Consider the following 20,118-nt stretch of genomic DNA (forward strand, 5'->3'; position numbering starts at 1 on the left):
TTAGTATTGCATCAGTCACTTCAGTTTAGCACTGCCTGCTGTTCAGTGCAGATGCTAATTCAGCTCTTGGAGAAATATTGTTCCTGTTGAGAGACAGAAGGAGGAACAGGTATCCAAAGACTGTCCAGGATCACAAGGCTGTGCATGTTAGCAAGGTATTTGCTCATTATGGCTATAGACTTTGCTTATTGCGGAAGGATTAACAGTAAACAGTACCTTTCACCCTTATATATCGGTTTGGCTGACCGTTTGGCGAGCTGCATGCTTTAGTCTACAAATTGCAGAGCTGATTGGGAGACTTTTGGCATGTGGATGGTTTGTAGTCTCCGGCACCTACCATATTTTTGAGAGCTTTGCATGCCTGTGATCATACTGGAAATGTTGCAAAGCGTTCAGAAGCAGCTCAGGTACTACTACTCCTATTATCATCATTATTTATTTTCGCCTACATATAGCTCATGGGAAGAAACTTCACTGTGACTTGCCTTGGAACTGTGCCTGGATATCGTCAGATGTACTACAACTCCCATTCTGCACTTTAGTACGAGTAGACTTGTTTATTTTCTATAACCGGCCTGGTTTCTGACTCTGTACAACACCAAGGGCACCCCAACTACCATCAGAAAGGAGCCCCAACATTAGGGTGTGCCCTGAAGGAAGAAAGAGTGAGCCCTTCTATCACTACTTGGACCTAGGGAACGTGGGCATGTAGACTGCCACTTTGAATAAGTTTTGCATCTAGAGGCACCACCACTCCCATCCTCTGTTCCTCCTGGGCTTGAGGCATATAGCTAGTTTATGCCACAAATGTCAGATAGGTGTTGATTCCACCTCTGAGACCCTCTCCTGTCTCCAGAACGAGGCCCCACAAAGTGAAGGGACATCTGCCGCACATCCACTGGACTTCTCGGCTTTATCTGGCCTCTGACTTGTGCACTTTGTTAGGCAGTCTTGTAATGGAGCAAATGCCATAGATGTGCAGTCAAAGCTTTTCCAAAATCAGCGGGTGTCTATACATGGATGGGAGTGGATTCTGCGTACAAATTTTGCATACCATTACAATGACAGACTCATCTGATTTTCCCTTTTTTTTTTCAAGGAAGTTTTAACATTTTCCTGACAACTGTCAACTAAGTGGAATTTTGCTGATGTTTGACAAACACTGCAATCAGCGGCTTTCTGCTGTACAAAGGTGCACATTGTAAGACGGCATCTCAGTGACAGCTGAGGAGAGGCAGATCGCTTAAACCCACCCCACGCGATATGAAGTAACTTTGGCTCTGATAAAAAGATTAAAAGTTTTATACAGAAATCTGTGAAAATGTTACAAAAATACACGACGCGCTTCACAGTGCAGCTTGTACTTCAGATCTAGAGTCTCCCTATGGGAATTTAAACAAGATTTGAAATAGAGCAGATTATTTGGCTCCGTCCGACCAGCAATACAAAGACAAATTCTTTTCAGCATCAACTAGTGGAAACTTGTAGAGGAGATTAGACGGTGCTCATTAAATATTACACGGTGTTAAGGTCAGGTAAGAGCGTTTCTACTAAAAGTCTAACGAGCGGTGTGACAACCAACACAATGTCCTGCACATCAGTGTATGATACATAGGGGAGCAAACGTTGCTTTTCTTATCATCCCACATCATTTTAAATTATAGATAACGGAGTCTGATGAAATCTGGAAGACTTGGGCTCCTACTAACTACCTCATGACAGGTGCATGGATCTTACAGAACTTATAATAACAGAAGCTTCCCTCTTCTTCCTTTCACGTTTTCCTTTCCATCATTCCCTCCTTCCTTCCATCATTTTGTCCATCATTCCCTCCTTCCATGATTCCCTCTTTCCTTCCTTCCATCATTCCCTCTTTCCTTCTGTAAGGATGTGGGGCAAGGGACCTTAAATGTATTACTCTGCTATGTTGTAAATTGTATAATTATTCCAACATCTCACTTTGGTCAGTAGATGGCAGCAAAGGATAAGATGATAAAAGTCGACATTGAAGCTGTCTATCTAAGGAATACTAATAACCTATTTAGTTTGCAAAGTTGGAAAAAAGCTAATTTATGGGCTGTTTTGGACCCTTACAAGTGTGATAGCAAACTGAATATGCAGGTTTGATACTGCACTTAGCAAATGACATTACATTACACTCTCCCTGTGTAAGGGGAGGAGGTTCCTCTAGAAGCAGGAAGTGAGCAGACGGAGGCTGTGCTTGGTGCTGCTATAAACCACAAGGGATCATCTCTGCTGAATCTAGAAGGGAATGGACTGGCTCTGCAGCGTCCCACTACGTGTGTGTGGGCACTGCTTAAAAGTACTTTTTCATCTTAATAATTGCATTGTACCTTAATGTATAGTTTTGCATTTGTGTAACTGCAAAATCCCTGTTAACAGGCCTATTAGGTGTAATTTATACATCCCGCCACTAGATGGGGATAAAGTTCAGGTCCTATATATACTCAGGTCAGGCTTAGTGAGAGGAGTTCAGTTCAGGTCAGTGGTTAGTGGAGATCAGTTCAGTTGAGACCACAGGTCAGTGTGAAGATCAGAGAGTGAAAAGGTGCAGATCCAGCACATCAGCTCTAAAGAAAAGTTCTAGTCCAGAAGAGGGACAAGAGGGAAGGACAAATTTAACTTCATCCAAAGGATAAAAGCCGTAACCCAGGCAGAAAGGACCTTTGGGATATTTTAGGTGAAGGATACCTTAGCCTCTGGCAACCCCACCAGAAGTTCCACAGACATTGAAGTAACCCACTGCTCCAAAACCACAAAAACCTGACAAGCCTACAACAGTGGATTTTCAGAATTACCTCTGTATCATCTAAAGACTGCATAATTGTACTACTGCAACTGAAAGACATCCAAAGTAAAAGTTGCATCTTACTACTGTCTACCTCATTATTACTACCTATGGTTGTACCACCATTAACGGTACTGGCGTCACGACAAAAATCATCAGCCGCAACAAGCGCCCTAAGCACCCTTAACATCAAGGGCACCTCAACCACCATCTTGGCTGAGGCTTCCTACCACAGAGTGTGCCCCGGAGGATTTCGTGCTATCCACCTCAACACTATGCTGCCAGCCCAGGGAGGCTATCTGCTAACCGTGAGTAAACTGATGAACTGTGTTATATTATTTGGCCCCTCATCGGTCCACCGTGAACCTCACGTGTTACCCCTGCGACTGGCTGGCTGCAGCTCATGGTGGAGACTGGCGACAGCACAAAGGGGAGGTTTGCAGGGACGACCCCAGGAGTGTCGTGTCTGTAGGCTCCAGTTCTGGAGTGGACCAGGAAATAAGAAAAAGCACCAAGAACCTGCCCAAGGAACTGTAAGTGCGGCTTTGCCGCGTCACATTGCACCACACTGTTGAAGGGTATTTGGACATACAATAACGCTCCAAGTACAGTTATATTGCGGTGTACGGGCTGGGAGCTAATGCATAGCCCTAAGGTACTCATACGCTGACACCTTCCTATCTCACTGGCTGCTCATAGGGTGTTATATGCTGTCAGCTGGAGTAAGGATTAAAGTTACAAGAGACAGACATCAAATCCCTGTGGACTACAAATAGTATTGCACAATACTTAGGGTGCACCCCAACGAGGAACTCGTACAGGAACATACAAGTGCAGCTAGGCTGCTTACTGGACTTTGGGGAAAACCTCACATTTACTGGTTTATTGTTAGACAGTGTTACATTTACTGTTGGTTTATTTTCTGTGTGCCAATCTGTTTTATATATTCTCAGCTTCTTGGTCACTACATTGTTCAGTAAACTCAACTGCTGGGAAAGAACAGTTGTCTGTGCCTTTGTGGCATTGTGTACCCTCTGTACCTGTGGGCCCAGCCCTCGGGTTTTCTTTCACTTCCATCACTCCCTCTTTCCTTCCATCATTACCTCCTCCCTTTACCTTTATCTTCCTGCCTTCCTTCACCTATTCCATCCTTCCCCCAGGAAGATGGGGAATGCAAGTAGTTACTACAACAGACATGTCAGGAGAGGTGCATGCATGCAGCAGAAACAGTTCAACTTGACTAATGTTACAGCAGTATGGTGGTAGAACAGTGTAATAGTACAGCCTTGAGGGTTTCTCAGAGTCTTCTTCAAAGGAAGACCTGCTTCTTTAAAAGGTCACTGAACTTTCACACAACTTCTTTTAATTATATAGAAAATGGTGTAATTAGCAGATTTCTAAATCACTTCATAAGAAAAAAAACATGGCTGCATCCACCTGAAAAAAGCTGTACAGTTGTGACCCCTAGGGATCTTAGTTCCACTTAATTTGCAGCTCACTGCCTGACAAATATCCATCTCTAGTAACAGAGAATTAGAAGATGGCAGTGAGGAAGTGTGGGGGTGGGGTGTCAGAACTAGCTGAGCTCCTTAGTCTGAAAATAACTGCCTTTACACTGCTTCTGAATTCACAGGAGCTTCCTGCCTTTCTGCAATTTATCCCTCCTTATTTGTCACAGTGGGAAGTAAGGGAAAGGACGTCACAGGAGTACAGTACTTGCAAATTCCACACAAGGGAGGTGCCCCCTGCTTCTGAGAGAAATAGATCTAACTGTACAGCTGAAGAGGGGAATAATTAGACTGAAAAAGACATTAGGGAGGCCCAAACAATACCTATTCCTTCACAATAATGAGTGCTAACTTTTTTGTGAAAACACAGGTATGCTTTAATACACAAATGATGAAACAGATGAGCACCGCCCCACTCACAGACGGGCAAATGGCAATGTTGGCTATGGTGCCTCTTTATCTCTCAGGTGGGGGCTCTCTGGCAATTCCACCCACTACCAGCTACCATCCTGCTGTGGTGCTTCTATTCAGCACAACCCAGTCATTTACAGGGGCTTTAACTCATTACTAGTTAGTCAAAGTCCTATAACGCCTCCTGTCTGCAGAAAGGTCAGACCCTTTTATCACTTACCACTCCACCCATGTGAGCAAAATGGTGTCCTTATGTCTATGCGTACTCACACTTCTAGAGCCTTGTCACCATGCCACTCCCAAACAGCTATAGCACCCTGGACCATACTACCCCACAGGGTTAGACTGGGGTTTCATGGACCCACCAGATGACATTTTTCTTGGAGCCCATATCAACAATAAAGTCTAACAAATTTAGAATCAAAGAAATGCACCCTAGTAGCAAGTTATTGGCTTTAAATGTTTTTTTTTTTTTTTTTGTGGGGGGTAGTCCTTCTTTGTCAGAGACTCCTGCAATTGCCCGAATGCTAAAGGATCCTTACAATCAGTAAAACTTTCTCATTATTATTACATTTTACTTCCAGTCTGGCATCAGCAGAGGTATTCCAGTAAAATAATTTATCCCCTATCCACTGATCGGTGGAGGTCTGACCACTGGGACTCCCACCGATCAAGAGAATGAGGATTACATGGCTTCTGTTTGAATGGAGCTATGGTCGAGCCTATGCACCACCTCTCAACTTAAATGGGACTGGTGGCCAAGTACAGAGCTTGGCTATCACCCATAGAGGTTGAATGGGGCATCAGTGCCTATGCTCAATTGTCGCTCCATTCACACAGGGGGCAGTAATCAGTGGGTTCACGCCTGTTCAGTAGATGAGCTTCCTACCCCTTTAACTCTCACAGATGCTTCTATGGACAGGAATGAAAAACAGCAATTATCTTAAGGAGCCATCAGTCTATCTGTTGGGTAAGACAGGAGAAGAAGCCACATTCATGAGACATGTAACCTAATGCCAGACAGAACTGTGGCATAGCTGGCATAAACACCCCACTCGCCAACTATTTACTTCAGCAGGGGACCAGGATAAAGGGGACCTGCAATAAAAGTCATTATTTGTCACTATTACCACATTGTTTTAAACAAATAATTTTTTTAAGTCCTTGTCAGATGCATGAAAACAGCATATGTGGTGTTCACATTTCTCACTATTGGGCTTGGTTTGCATTGATGTTTCGTTCCTCTTGGGTTCCTGAGTTCTGAATGACCAGAATAGCGTGGTATGCAGCACCATTTTTGTCATCAAAACCATCAGAACCTGGGGCCGACACCTGGGACCCCCACTGATCAGCTGTTTGAGAAGGCACCGGTGCTTACAGTAGTACTGCGGCCTTCTCTCCGTTCACCAAGGACAGCGCCATACATTGTGCTTGGTATCACAGCTCAGCCCAGTTCACTTGGAGCTTAGGCCACGTTACCGATAACCGTGACGTCACTGGCCTAGGGAAAGCAGCGTGAAGGCCAAGTCACTACTGCAAGCGCCCCTGCCTTCTCTAACAGCTGATCGGCAGGGGTCCCGGGTGTCGGATCCCCACCCATCAGATACTGATGATCTATCAAGAGTACAGGTCATCAGTATTTAAATCCCCTTTAGTAACCGGGAAACTTCAGACAACAGATCCATTATATATGGTTCCTGACAGAACTCATGACGTCAGTGTGAACTGGACCTTACATAGTTGGCAGTTGCAGCAAACATAAAATTCTTCTGGGTGCTAATAATATTGTAAATGACCCCCTTTAGTATATTTCTAGATGCTCAGACACAGACACCATAGATAAGACCCTCCACTACAGGCCTATGCAGTGACTACTATGAATGGTGCAATTCTGGGGGTAAATTTTGGCCCACACCGTGTTGAAGGTCATCAGAAGGACATATTTAAGGAATGAAGCTGGAAAGCTATGGTGATGAAGTATTCTTTTTACCATCATTTATTTATCCCCAGGACTGTGACTGTGACGAGGGGACATCTTCTGCGTCTGGAGGAAAGAAGGTTTCTACACAAACACAGAAGAGGATTCTTTATGGTAAGAGCAGTGAGACTATGGAACTCTCTGCCTGAGGAGGTGGTGATGGTGAGTTCACTAAAAGAGTTCAAGAGGGGCCTGGATGTATTTCTGGAGTGTAATAATAATACAGGTTATAGTTACTAGAGATGGGTCATTTATCCAGGGAGTTATTCTGATTGCCTGAAAATTTACTTCTACCTCACAGTTTATTTATTTATTTTTTTTGCCTTCCTCTGGATCAACTTGCAGGATAACAGGCCGAACTAGATGGACAGAAGTATTTTTTCAGCCTTATAAACTATGTTATTATGTTACTATTATTCTTAGAGAATAGGTATCACATATGTGATATATAAAGCTGTAGCGTCGGTCTCACAGAGGAAAATCAGGGAAAATAGGTGAAAAGTGTCCGAGTCCTTTACGGTGTGCTGACAGATGCTTCTACAGAGATCTAAGGCATGAGCAGGGGGTAATGCCAGAAGGGTCTGTTTGAGGAGGAATACGGAATTCTAAAATGTGCAAACCAAACATAAACCCATCATGTATACAGGCGGATCTGAACAGAGATCAAAATGCGGAATGCACACGGCCGGTATCCGTGTTTTGTGGATCGCAAAGCATTTACAGACGTCTGAATGGACCTTAACATTGATTGGCACATTGAGTAAAACAGTAAGTAGTTAGAGATTCCATCTCTATGACCTCCACCAGAAATGGAGTCCCCCAACCGCATGGTTGACAACAGTCCCTAATTTGCAGGGACTCTTCCCTAAGCAAAAAATGGTCTGGGTTTATGTAATCCTCATCTGTGAGCGGGTATTCCTGGATGTGATTGGGAAGGTCCCCGTATTTACCAACTACATTGTGTCACGGCCTGTCCTGATCCGATAGGCTGCACATGAGTCTATCTGACAGATCTTTTTCTTTTTCCTTGCTGTTGTTTTGGGCAGGATCCCACCTCCCCACAGGTTCTGCTCATTAGCTAGTTAGTGGTTCTATTTATGTCCGCCTCTCACTACTGCCTTTGTGGGTTATATTTGCTCCTGGAGTTCTCAGCAAGTGTTTGGTGGATCTCCTGCTCCCCGTCCGTCTAAAGCTAAGTCCTCCTTCCCTTTTGTTGTGTATTCTGGCTAGGCCTCAGGGAGACACTGGTTCCTTTACAAGAGCAAGGAACCGGTTGTCTTATCTCCAGCTCCCTATCTGAGGGTTTGTTTCAGTGTCAGCAGGCCTTAGGTTCCAGCGTATGAGCACTTCCACCTTTAGGATTTGCTCATGCTGTCAGCAGTCAGGGAAAGGCTCAGGGATTGTCAGGTGGTGACCTTTCCCTCTTCCATAGCTTTGGGGCCTAGCCTGGTGTTTTTGTTACCGTTGTTGTATTTGGTTTTCTTCCCTTCCCTCACCTACCGTGACACAGTGTTGGTAAGTATGCAACCTTCATATTGCACCCGCTGTGAATGGAGAGGTGGCCACGCATGCAAAGCTCTCTCCATTCACTTCTATTGGAGTTCCAAAACCAACCTCGCTTAAAGAAATCCATCTGATACTAGTAGAATCAGACATGTCGATCATTTATGTTTTAGTTTCATCTTTTGTCTTTTTACTAAAATTATGTGATATCATCTCATCTCATAGCTGACCATTCCTCCTCTTGTCCATTATGTGGAAATTATATTAAAAAAGCAGACCTTTTTATTGATTTTTTTAAATTTAATTTTGTTTTATAAATCAGCAAAACTGTCTGATTTATTAATCTCGTAGTGTTCCAAATGCCGTAATGATGAAGATTTTAGCCATTATTGTTCCACATTTTTAGCCTTTAGTGTTCCAAATGCCGTAGTGATGAAGAAGCTTAGGGTTTTTCCAGAATTTAAATATTGATCCTTATCCTAAAGATAGGTCATCAATATTTGATTCGTGGGGTCCAACTCCTGACACCCCTGTCAGTAAGCTATTGCAAGGAGTCATAGTGCTATGATGAAAGCTGTTGCCTCTTCCTCGGCCTGTTATATCATGTCAGTCACATGGCCTTTGTGCCTCTCAATCACATCCAAGGGAATGGGACTAAGCTGCTACGCTAAGCGCTGCCACTATGAAATGGATGGCGCTGTGCTCTGCATGCTGCAGCAGTTGCAGCACTTGTCTGAGTTCTGTGGCCCCTTTAAAACAGCTGATCTGCGGGATTTTTTGGGAGTCGGAACCGCCACAATAAGATCCTAAGGCTAGGTCAACAATATTTACTTCTTTTAAGATTTCAATTGGCACTAAGAAACATTAAGTCTGCATTGACACAGGAGTGATGTGACTCTTCTTTTTATGGGTTTTTCCTTATTACAGCTGTTGTACCACCAATATCTAACCACTTCCAGATCGGGCCATTTACCCCCTTCCTGACCAGGCCAAATTTAGTAAATTTGACATGTGTCACTTTATGTAGTAATAACTTTGGAACGCTTTTACTTATCCAAGCCATTCAGAGATTGATTTCTCATGACACATTGTACTTCATCGTAATGATAAATTTGAGTCAATATATTTTACCTTTATTTATAAAAAAAAATCCAAAATTTAACGAAAATTTGAAAAAATTCACAGTTTTCTAAATTTGAATCTCTCTCTTTTAAGACAGATAGTGATGCCTCATAAAATATTCATTAATTAACATTCCCCATATATCTACTTTATGTGGGCATCATTTTGGTAATGTAATTTTTTTTTTTTTTAAGGACGTTAAGGTTTGGAATTTTTGAAGCAATTTTTAATTTTCAACTTTTTTAAGGACCAGTTCAGGTCTGAAGTCACTTTGTGGGGCTTACATAGTGGAAACCCCACATAAATGACCCCATTGTAGAAACTACACCCCTCAAGGTACTCAAAACAGATTTTACAAACTTTGTTAACCCTTTAGGTGTTCCACAAGAATTAAAGGAAAATGGAGATGACATTTCTAAATTTGACTTTTTTGGAAGATTTTCCATTTTAATCCATTTTTTTCTTTAACAAATCAAGGGTTAACAGTCAAACAAAACTTAATATTTATTACCCTGATTCTGCGGTTTACAAAAACACCCCACATGTGGTCATAAAACTGATCTAAGGGCACACGGCAGGGCGCAGAAGAAAAGGAGCGCCATATGGTTTTTGGAAGGCAGATTTTGCTGAACTGGTTTTTAGATGCCACGTCCTATTTGAAGACCCCTGATGCACCCTTACAGTAGAAACTCCCCAAAAGTGACTCCCTTTTGGAAACTAGGGGATAAGCTGGCAGTTTTATATTGGTCCTTTTTTGGGTACATATGATTTTTAATTGCTCTATAAAGTTTTTTGTGGAGCAAGGTAACCAGAAAATTGGTGTTTTGGCACTGTTTTTATTTTTTACAACATTCATCTGACAGGGTAGATCATGTGCTATTTTTATAGAGCAGGTTGTTACGGACGCAATGATATCAAATAAGTCTACTTTCTTTGTTTGTTTCAGTTTTACATAATAAAGCATTTTTGGAAAAAAAATTATGTTTTTGTGTCTCCAATTTCTGAACGCCATATTTTTTTATTTTTCTGCAGATCGTCTTGTGCAGGGGCTAATTTTTTGCAGAAAGAGTTGAAGTTTTTATTGGTACCATTTTTGGGTACATATGATTTTTTGATCATTAATTATTACACTTTATGGGGCAAGGTGACCAAAAAATTGGTTGTTTTAGCACAGTTTTTATTTATTTATTTTTACAGCGTTCATCTAAGGGGTTAGGTCATTTGACATTTTTATAGAGCAGATCGTTACAGACGTGGAAATACTAAATAAATAAATAAGAAAAAGTATACAAAAGTTTTACACAATAATAGCATTTTTGAAACCAAAAAAATGTTTTAATGTCTCCATAGTCTGAGAGCCATAGCTTTTTTATTTTTTAACCGAATGTCTTAGTTAGGTTCTCATTTTTTGCGAGATGAGGTGATGGTTTGATTGGTACTATTTTGGGGGGCATAAGCCTTTTTGATTGCTTGGTGTTGCGCTTTATGTTATGTTAGTTTTTTTTACGTTATTCACCTGAGGGGTTAGGTTATGTGATATTTTTATAGGGCAGGTTGTTACGGACGTGGAAATACATATGTCTACTGAAAGAGCGCTGTGTATACAGCGATCTAGAAGGCAGGGACACCCAGGAACGGTACCTGCCTTCTCTCTGGGTTGCCCTGCTGTCACTGACAGCGGCCTCCCGCTCGGCAGCTGCACGATTAGCGTGCAGCTGCCATCTCTGAATGGACGTTCCGGAACGTCCATTCAGAGATAAATGACTGCCCATAGGATGTTTATAGTCAATGGGCTGTCGTGAAGTGGTTAAATGTTATGTACGCTTTCGAAGGCGATTGTTGTTTATAATTGCATTTTACTCATTTTTGGCTAAAAATCATATTTTCAATTGGCCTTTATAAAAAATATTGAGCCATTCTGTCACAACTATTAACTGTTTTTCTAACTGTATGAGTGGTACTTTCACTAATAAACCTTATCTCTAAACTACTGAGAGGTCATAAACACTTATTTAAGCCACATTATTATCAGTAAGATAAGACCTGAGCTATGATGAGTGTTTATAAGGTCAGAGAGCAGAGATAAGTAGTCTGTCTGCTCCCTAATTGACAGAAACGACAGAAAATCCACAAGCAGCTACTAGAGCATCTAAGCTCTGTACAGAAAAAAGGACTCTATACTTTTAATAAAGACCAATTGAAAAAAAGATTTTTAGCTCTAAATAAGTACAATGCAATAATAAAACATTGCCCCCAAAGGTGTACATAGCCTTTAAATGTGCAAAGAAGAAAAAAAAAAAAATTATATATATATATATATATAAAACTAATCACACCTATATTTTTATGATAATTTTTTTGTTTAAAAAACTAGAAACCAAATCAATAAAACAGGGAGTTGTCAAAAAAAGCTCATTAGACTTTTTTTTTACTGGGGGTATTAGATAAAATGTACTTAAAACCAAACAATAAAGTGCAGAAAAAGTTATGTAAGTTATTAGTGCTCATTTCCATTATTTGCACATGTGGCATGATTCTAATCATGAGCCCTGGTGTATTGCTGTAATTTCACATGATAATGATAATGAGGCACTCGGAACGAGTCCTAAGGGTGAGATTATAGAATATTAATATCGCTGCTGCAGTACTTAAATTGCCTCAAACCTCCATGATGACTGACTTGGTATCCAGAGCTGTGAATGTCTAGAATATTAATAATCCCCATTTATTCTCATCCAGCGTTGACAGTGTATGCTGCGGCGCATAAAAAGGGACACCATAAATCCGCCGCCACGGTATTTACACGCTCATTTTCTGGCACAAGGCGGGAAAAGTGAGATGAATCAACTTTTGCAAGATGTTACTTTTTACATAAAATTTGACTTCATTTAAAAAGCTGAAATATAGCCGCCCTCGTCTAGCGCCGCAATGATCCTATACATCATACTCGACACAATTGCTTCAATAGAATCTCAGTACCGAAGTAAGATAATGTAGAAGGGTGGCTGACGTGCGGATCATCCTAATGTGTTGCCCTTAGGACTAGGCAGTTCTGTGTGCCCAAAGCCTGTGTGGAGGTCGAGGAAGCCTCTGCCTGCAAAAACAAGACCCGTGGAAGAGGACCTCAGTAATAGACTTTAGTGACAAGTCATTGGCTCCAAAGCCGGCTCCTACAGGGGTTATCCCATGATTAATGTAAAAAATTAAAATCAGACATCATATAGTACATGACAATCTCTTTCTAACAGAGTAAGGCCTCTTTCACACGAGCGAGGTTTCCGCGTGGGTGCGATGCGTGACGTGAACGCACAGCACCCGTACTGAATCCTGACCCATTCACTTCAATGGGTCTGTGTACATGAGTGTTTTGTTTTTCACTCATCAGTTCTGCGTTGCGTGAAAATCGCAGCATGTTCTATATTCTGTGTTTTTCACGCAATCCTGGCCCCATAGAAGTGAATGGGGCTTCAGTGAAAAATGCATTGCATCCTGAAGCAAGTGCGGATACAATGCATTTTTCACTGATGGTTGCTAAGAGATGTTGTTTGTACGTTTTTTTATCACAGGTGTGAAAAATGCATCAAAACGCATTGTACCCGCGCGGAAAAAACTGAACAATTGAACGCAATCGCAGACAAAACTGACTGAACTTGCTTGGAAAATGCTGCGAGTTTCACTGAATGCACCCGGACCTAATCCATCACGCTCGTGTGAAAGAGGCCTTAGAACCAGCCCTGTACCTCATATAGATCCAGAGATCTCCCCATTCATTGCTCCAATTGCTCTGCTAGATTTATTTCAAGCTGGCGGCTTAGGGAGCATGTCCTTCCTACTGCAGCTGGTGGCAGTTGAAGGATGGAACTGAACATGTGCAGGACAGAGAAATTAGAAAAAGAGCAAACAGCAGGTGGCGCTATACAGATATATTTTATTAAATAACTATGCAAAAATTTTAATTACATGCAATTACAAAAGTATTCAGATCCAGATGCTGATTTGAAAAATTTAGAATATCCCTTGTGGGACAGCCCCTTTAAAGAGGTATTCCAGCATTTTTATATTGATGGCCTATACTCAGGATAGGCCACCAATATGTGGTTGAGGGGAGGGTTTTGACAGAGCCTGGCCTGAATGGAAGCTCCTCTGGTGGGCCAGTCCTGGCTGCAGTTTGGGCCCATAGAAAGTTAAAGGGGTATTCCAGCCTAAAGCATTTATCACCTATCCACTGTATAGCTGATAAATGCTAGATTGGGACCGTTGGGACCCCCACTAATCACCAGAACTGGGAACCCCAGTCCACATTCCCCCAGTCACAGATCTTGGATGAATACAGGGCCAGTCGAGCATACGCTCTACTACTCCATTCACAGTCTAGGGCACTGACGAAAACAGCCAAGCTCAGAACACAGTTAGACAGCAAGGGGCAGAATGGATGACTGGGAGTCCCGATTCTGGTGATCGGTAGAGGTCCTCTACCATTTATCACCGATCCAGTGCATAGATGATAAATGCCTCAGGCTGAAATACCCCTTACAAGGATTTAGGAAACAAAAGTTACTCAAATGCCTATTTATATACACTTGAATTTGTAGAGATTCTGCTCTGAACATAGGTTTGGGTCACGGCACTGACAGAACTCAATCTACACTGACGATATCTGTCTGCAGGACTAAGGCCTCTTTCACACGAGCGTGTCCGGATAAGGTCCGGATGCGTTGCGGAAAACCCGCGCGAGTAGGTACCCAATTGCAGTCAGTTTTGACTGCAATTGCGTTCCGCTGTTCAGTTTTTATTGCGCGGGTGCAATGTGTTTTGCACGCGCGTGATAAAAAACTGAATGTGGTACCCAGACCAAAACTTCTTCACAGAAGTTCAGGTTTGGGTTAGGTGCTGTGTAGATTGTATTATTTCCCCTTATAACATGGTATTAAGGGAAAATAATAGCATTCTGAATACAGAATGCATAGTACAATAGGGCTGGAGGGGTTAAAAAAAGAAAAAATAATTTAACTCACTTGTTCACGCAGCCGGCATTTCTTCTGTCTTCTTCTTTGAGGAATAGGACCTTTGATTACGTCACTGCGCTCATCACATGGTCCATCACATGATCTTTTACCATGGTGATGGATCATGTGACGGACCATGTGATGATCGCAGTGACGTCATCAAAGGTCCTTTTCCTCACAGATGAAGACAGAAGAGATGCCGGCTGCGCGAACAAGTGGATTAAGGTGAATTAAATTATTTATTATTTTTTTAAACCCCTCCAGCCCTATTGTACTATGCATTCTGTATTCAGAATGCTATTATTTTCCCTTATAACCATGTTATAAGGGAAAATAATAATGATCGGGGCTCCATGCCGATCGTCACCTAGCAACCGTGCGTGAAAATTTTCACGCAGCCCCATTCACTTCTATGGGGACTGCGTTGCGTGAAAAACACACAAAATAGAGCTTGCTGCAATTTTCACGCAACGCACAAGTGATGCGTGAAAATCACCGCTCATGTGCACAGCCCCATAGAAATGAATGGGTGCGGATTCGGTGCGGGTGCAATGCGTTCACTTCACGCATTGCACCCGCGCGGATATCTCGCCCGTGTGAAAGGGGCCTAACTGTCCATTGAGTAGCAATAATTCCCACTATCCAGTGGCGTAACTGGAAATTACTGGGCCCACTGCAAATTTTTGAACAGGACCCCCCAGCAACTTTTTTTAACCCTTTCCTTCTGTAAAACCCCAACTCCTGTGGCTAGTCTAGATCGTTCTCATATACGAAGCCCGGCAGCCACTCCATCGATTTCCTACACGTATAAACACTGTATATGATGTCATTGTATAATACTGTTGAGGGGGCCCTGAAAATAAAATCTGTTAGTCCTCCTCCTGGGTGGGCCCCTTCTGAGTTCGGGCCCCTGCTTCCACTATAGATACGCCCCTGCCACTATCAGATTATTATCGCATTTCATAGTTGATCATGGTCCATGCAGAGAAAAAAGACAGTTTTTATACCCTTTTTATATAGAGCGGATTGTAATAATTCTGGTTGAATCAAGGATGTCTTTTCTCTTACCTTACATCACTCAGCTCATAATAGATGTTCCTTCCTTCATCCTTTATATAAATGGCAGTACTGGGGGATTCCAGCACCTTCATTGTCAGCTGCTGCGGGAAGGCACTTACAAAGAGGGCACGTATGGTGTCTAAACTGGTAATTTCATTGGGCATCTGGAATTTCTTTGTGTCCTCTCCATACTGAAGAAAAAGCACACCTGCAAAATAAGAAATATAGAGATATATAATTAACAGAGGCTAACTACTGCGACCATAGGAACAAAACCATTAACATCTTAAATCTATATATATAGCGAGCGCAGTTCACACTAGAGGAACTCTCCCAATGTCTTACCTGCCCATAGGCTAGTATTATCATATGCCTTCAGCCCATAGGTACAGTGAGGAACAGAAGCATTTGAACACCCTGCGATTTTGCAAGTTCTCCCACTTAGAAATCATGGAGGGGTCTGAAATTCACATTGGAGGTGCATTTCCACTCTGAGAGACAGAATTAAAAAACAAAAAATCCGGAAATCACATTGTATGATTTTTAAAGAATTTATTTGTCTTGCACTGCTGAACTTAAGTATTTGAACACCTGAGAAAATCAGTGTTAATATTTGGTACAGAAGCCTTTGTTTGCAATTACCGAGCTCAAAACGTTTCCTGTAGTTCTTGACCAGGTTTGCACACACTGCAACAGGGATTTTGGCCCACTCCTCCACACAGATCTCCTCTAGATCTGTCAGGTTTCGGGGCTATCACTGAGCAACAAAGAGTTTTAGCTCCCTCCAAAGATGTTCTATTGGATTTAGGTGTGGAGACTGGCTAGGCCACTCCAGAACCTTGAAATGCTTCTTACGGAGCCACTACTTGGTTATTCTGGCTGTGTGCTTCGGGTCATAGTCATGTTGGAAGACCCAGCCACGACCCATCTTCAATGCTCTGACTGAGGGAAGGAGTTTGTTGCTCAAAATCTCACAATGAATGGCCCCATTCATCCTCTCCTTAATACAGTGCAGTCGCCCTGTCCCCTTCACAGAAAAGCACCCCCAAAGCATGATGTTACCACCCGCATGCTTCACAGTAGGGATGGTGTTCTTGGGATGCAACTCATCCTTCTTTTTCCTCCAAACACGACGAGTGAAGTTTAGACAAAAAGTTCTACTTTGGTCTCATCTGACCACATGACTTTCTCCCATGCCTCCTCTGAATCATCCAGATGGTCATTGGCAAACCTCAGACGGACTGGACATGTGATGACTTGAGCAGGGGAACCTTCTGTGCAATGCATGATTTGAAACCATGACGGCTTAGTGTTCTACCAACAGTGACCTTTGAAACTGTGGTCCCATCTCTCTTCATGTCATTGACCAGCTCCTCCCTTGTAGTTCTGGGCTGATTCCTCACCTTTCTTATCATCAGTGATACCCCACGAGGTGAGATATTGCATGGAGCCCCAGTCCAAGGGAGACTGACAGTCGTCTTTAGCCTCTTTCATTTTCTAACAATTACTCCAACAGTTGATGTATTTTCACCAAGCTGCTTGGCAATTGCCCCGTAGCCCTTTCCAGCCTTGTGGAGGTCCACAATTTTGTCTCTGGTGTCTTTTGACAGCTCTTTGGTCTTGCCCATGGTAGTAGTTGGCGTCTGACTGACTGTGGGGTGGACAGGGGTCTTTAAAGAGCTCAGACAGGTGCTATTAAGTTAGATTAATGAGTGGAGTAGAGGTGGACTTTTTAAAGGCACAGTAAAAGGTCTTTGAGAGCCAGTGCAAGACAAATAAATTCTTTAAAAATCATACAATGTGATTTCCTGATTTTTTTTTTAAATTCTGTCTCTCAGAGTGGGAATGCAGCTACAATGTGAATTTCAGACCCCTCCACGATTTCTAAGTGGGAGAACTTGCAAAATCGCATGGTGTTCAAATGCTTCTGTTCCTCACTGTATAGATCAGTATACCTTTTCCTCAACTATACTGAATAGCACTGCTGACTATTATTTCGATAGCATTTATAGTCAAAAACAATCAGACAAAAAAAACAACCTTACGTTAGTACAGTGCTTCTCAATTATTTTCTGTCATGCCCCCCCCCCCTAGGAAGAAGAAAACATTTCACGCCCCCCCCCCGCGTGACTGTAAATAGTATCATTTGTCTATAAAATTGTTATAAGTACACCTCTGCATAACACTGTATCCTTATTAACGTATAAGAGAATAAAAAAATAAAGAAATGTGGATCGGACACACACTTATGGGGGGATCTGTGGATGACGGACACTTATGGGGGGATCTGTGGATGACGGACACTTATGGGGGGATCTGTGGATGGCGGACACTTATGGTGGGATCTGTGGATGACGGACACTTATGGGGGGGATCTGTGGATGACGGACACTTATGGGGGGATCTGTGGATGACGGACTCTTATGGGGGGATCTGTGGATGACTGACACTTATGGGGGGATCTGTGGATGACGGACACTTATGGGGGGGATCTGTGGCTGGCACTGTTATATATGTGCCATCCACAGACCCCCCACCCCATAACAGTGCCATCCACAGTGCCCCCCCCAGCCCATAACAGTGCCATCCACAGACCCCCACCCCTTAACTGTGCCATCCACAGATTCCGTGTGCCCGCCGCCGTTTAAAGTAATTAAACATGCCCCCCTCACTCCTAATAGTACCGTATATCCGAATTTCTTCTGTATAATGCCGGCAGGCGGGCCGGGCGGCCGGCGCGTCCCTCAGTGACGTCACTTGTCTGCGCCGCCTGCTTCATTCATAAAGCAGGCGGCGCAGGCACGTGACATCACTGAGGGACGCGCCGGCCGCCCGGCCTGCCTGCCGGCATTATACAGAAGAAATTCGCACACCCCAAAGGCCGGCCCTGAACGAGCCCCCCTTTACGGAGCCTGGGCCCCCCCTGGGGGGCGCGCCCCACTATTTGAGAAGCACTGCGTTAGTACAACATAGCATTACAAAAAAAAACTTTTTGTGCTGTTACGGAGGATTTCTGCATTTCGACAATGTTTTTTCCTAAATGCTGTCTTGTTTAACGGGGGTTGTCACAAAAAAATTAAAAAAATACTACATTTTGAAATCCAGCACCCGATTCTGAATACTTTTGCAATTGCATGTCTTTAAAAATGTTGTACACTACAGCCATTGAGGTATTCAATAAAATCTTTCTGTATGGCGCCACCTGCTGTTTGCTCTTTTCAATATTTCTCTGTCCACCTCAGTAACATTGAGGTGGCAACTGGAGCAATGAATGGGGAGATTTCTGGATCCATGTGAGGTACAGGGCTGGTTCTAGCTTTGCTAGAAAGAGACTGTCATGTACTATATGATGTCTGATTTTAATTTTTTACATTAATTTCTTGATATCCCTTTTAACTAATACATTGGGTCCTTTGTTATGCAAACTGCCAAGGCACCTGATCTTCTGGGAGGGATACCCAACGAGGAGGGGAATCTGAAAAATACGCATACCTTCCAAGTGCATTCTGCATTTTTCTCACTTTTTTCTCGTCTGCAAAATGGACCAGAATAGGACATGCTCCATAACTGGCGGAATGGCCGTATGGATCAGGAAACAATACGGATGTGGGCATGGCCCCATAGAAATGAATGGGTCTTTGTGCTATCTGCAAAAAATACGGATAGCACATGACTGAAAAATACGGCCAAACTGAGGTTTATAAAGCTCTGATCCATCGAAGGTAGTTATCAGACGCCAGGTATTCAGTTGCCAGACGCTAACAAAACAATATCTTGGCCAATTACGCGACCCAGAAAAACCGATGGGCTGCAGGTCAGCAAAAAAAGTGTATTATTATCTTTTGAAGTGAGCTTCTAGTCACAGTCCAGAACTTGGCACGTTCTCTGAAGCCCATTAGCAGTTCCATAGGCATCTGGGAAATCTATTTTGCATTCCTCGCTCCTCGTCCCTTAATCATGACAGGATTCTAATTCCTTATGTAACCTCTGAGCATAACAAGCATGACATAGACATGAATATATGCATGAAAACAGCTACTCGCGATATTTAACAACCCAAGAAAAGCAGCGACGATGTAATGGTTAAAACATTAATAAAGTAAATTATGCACTGATTAAAGCAGCGCCGTCTGCAATTTTTTTGTCGCTGTCTTCGGGGGGAAGAGAATAACATATGGCTGCTGGGATAACTCCGTACAAACATGTCTTTCCCATATTTATTTTTATATTTATTTATTTAACTCAAGGAAGTTAACATTTTTACAGAAGTAATAAATAATTTTTCAACTTAAAGGGATATTCCCACCTCAAACCTTTTCTTTCAAGCCATTAGTGAGCACCCATATGTGTCAGTAACGGGCTTTAAAGTTTGAGATTCTGATGATGATCCTCAGGATAGGTCATCAATATCAGATGGGGGGGGGGTTCCGACACCCAGGACAGACGCCAATCAGCTGTTTCAGGAGTCTGTGTTATTCTTCACAGCTCACCAAGCACAGCGCCGTCCATGCTTGGTATTAGAGATCAGACCCATTCGCTTGAATGGGGCGTAGCGTGGCCTAGGACATGTGGCCAACGAACGTGACGTCACGTGGCCTAGAAAGAGGTTGCAACGCTAACCAGAGCACTGAAGCATTTCAAACAGCTAATCAGTGGGAGAGCCGGGAGTCGGACCCCACCGATCAGATATTGATGACTTATCCTAAGGATACTATAGAGGTT

General features: G+C 42.8%; 1 protein-coding gene across 10 annotated transcripts in view; it reads right to left on the bottom strand.

The window, feature by feature from the left end:
* KIAA1217 (KIAA1217 ortholog) overlaps window positions 1-20,118 on the bottom strand; it is a 445,177-nt gene that overhangs the window by 104,227 nt on the left and 320,832 nt on the right. For all 10 annotated transcript variants that reach the window (XM_040434411.1, XM_040434414.1, XM_040434422.1 and 7 more), the window contains one exon: window positions 15,406-15,604. In XM_040434411.1, the coding sequence (XP_040290345.1) occupies window positions 15,406-15,604 (199 nt within the window). The remainder of the gene's footprint in view (window positions 1-15,405; window positions 15,605-20,118) is intronic.

Source organism: Bufo bufo, chromosome 5 (assembly GCF_905171765.1).
Source record: "Bufo bufo chromosome 5, aBufBuf1.1, whole genome shotgun sequence".
Taxonomy (NCBI): domain Eukaryota; kingdom Metazoa; phylum Chordata; class Amphibia; order Anura; family Bufonidae; genus Bufo; species Bufo bufo.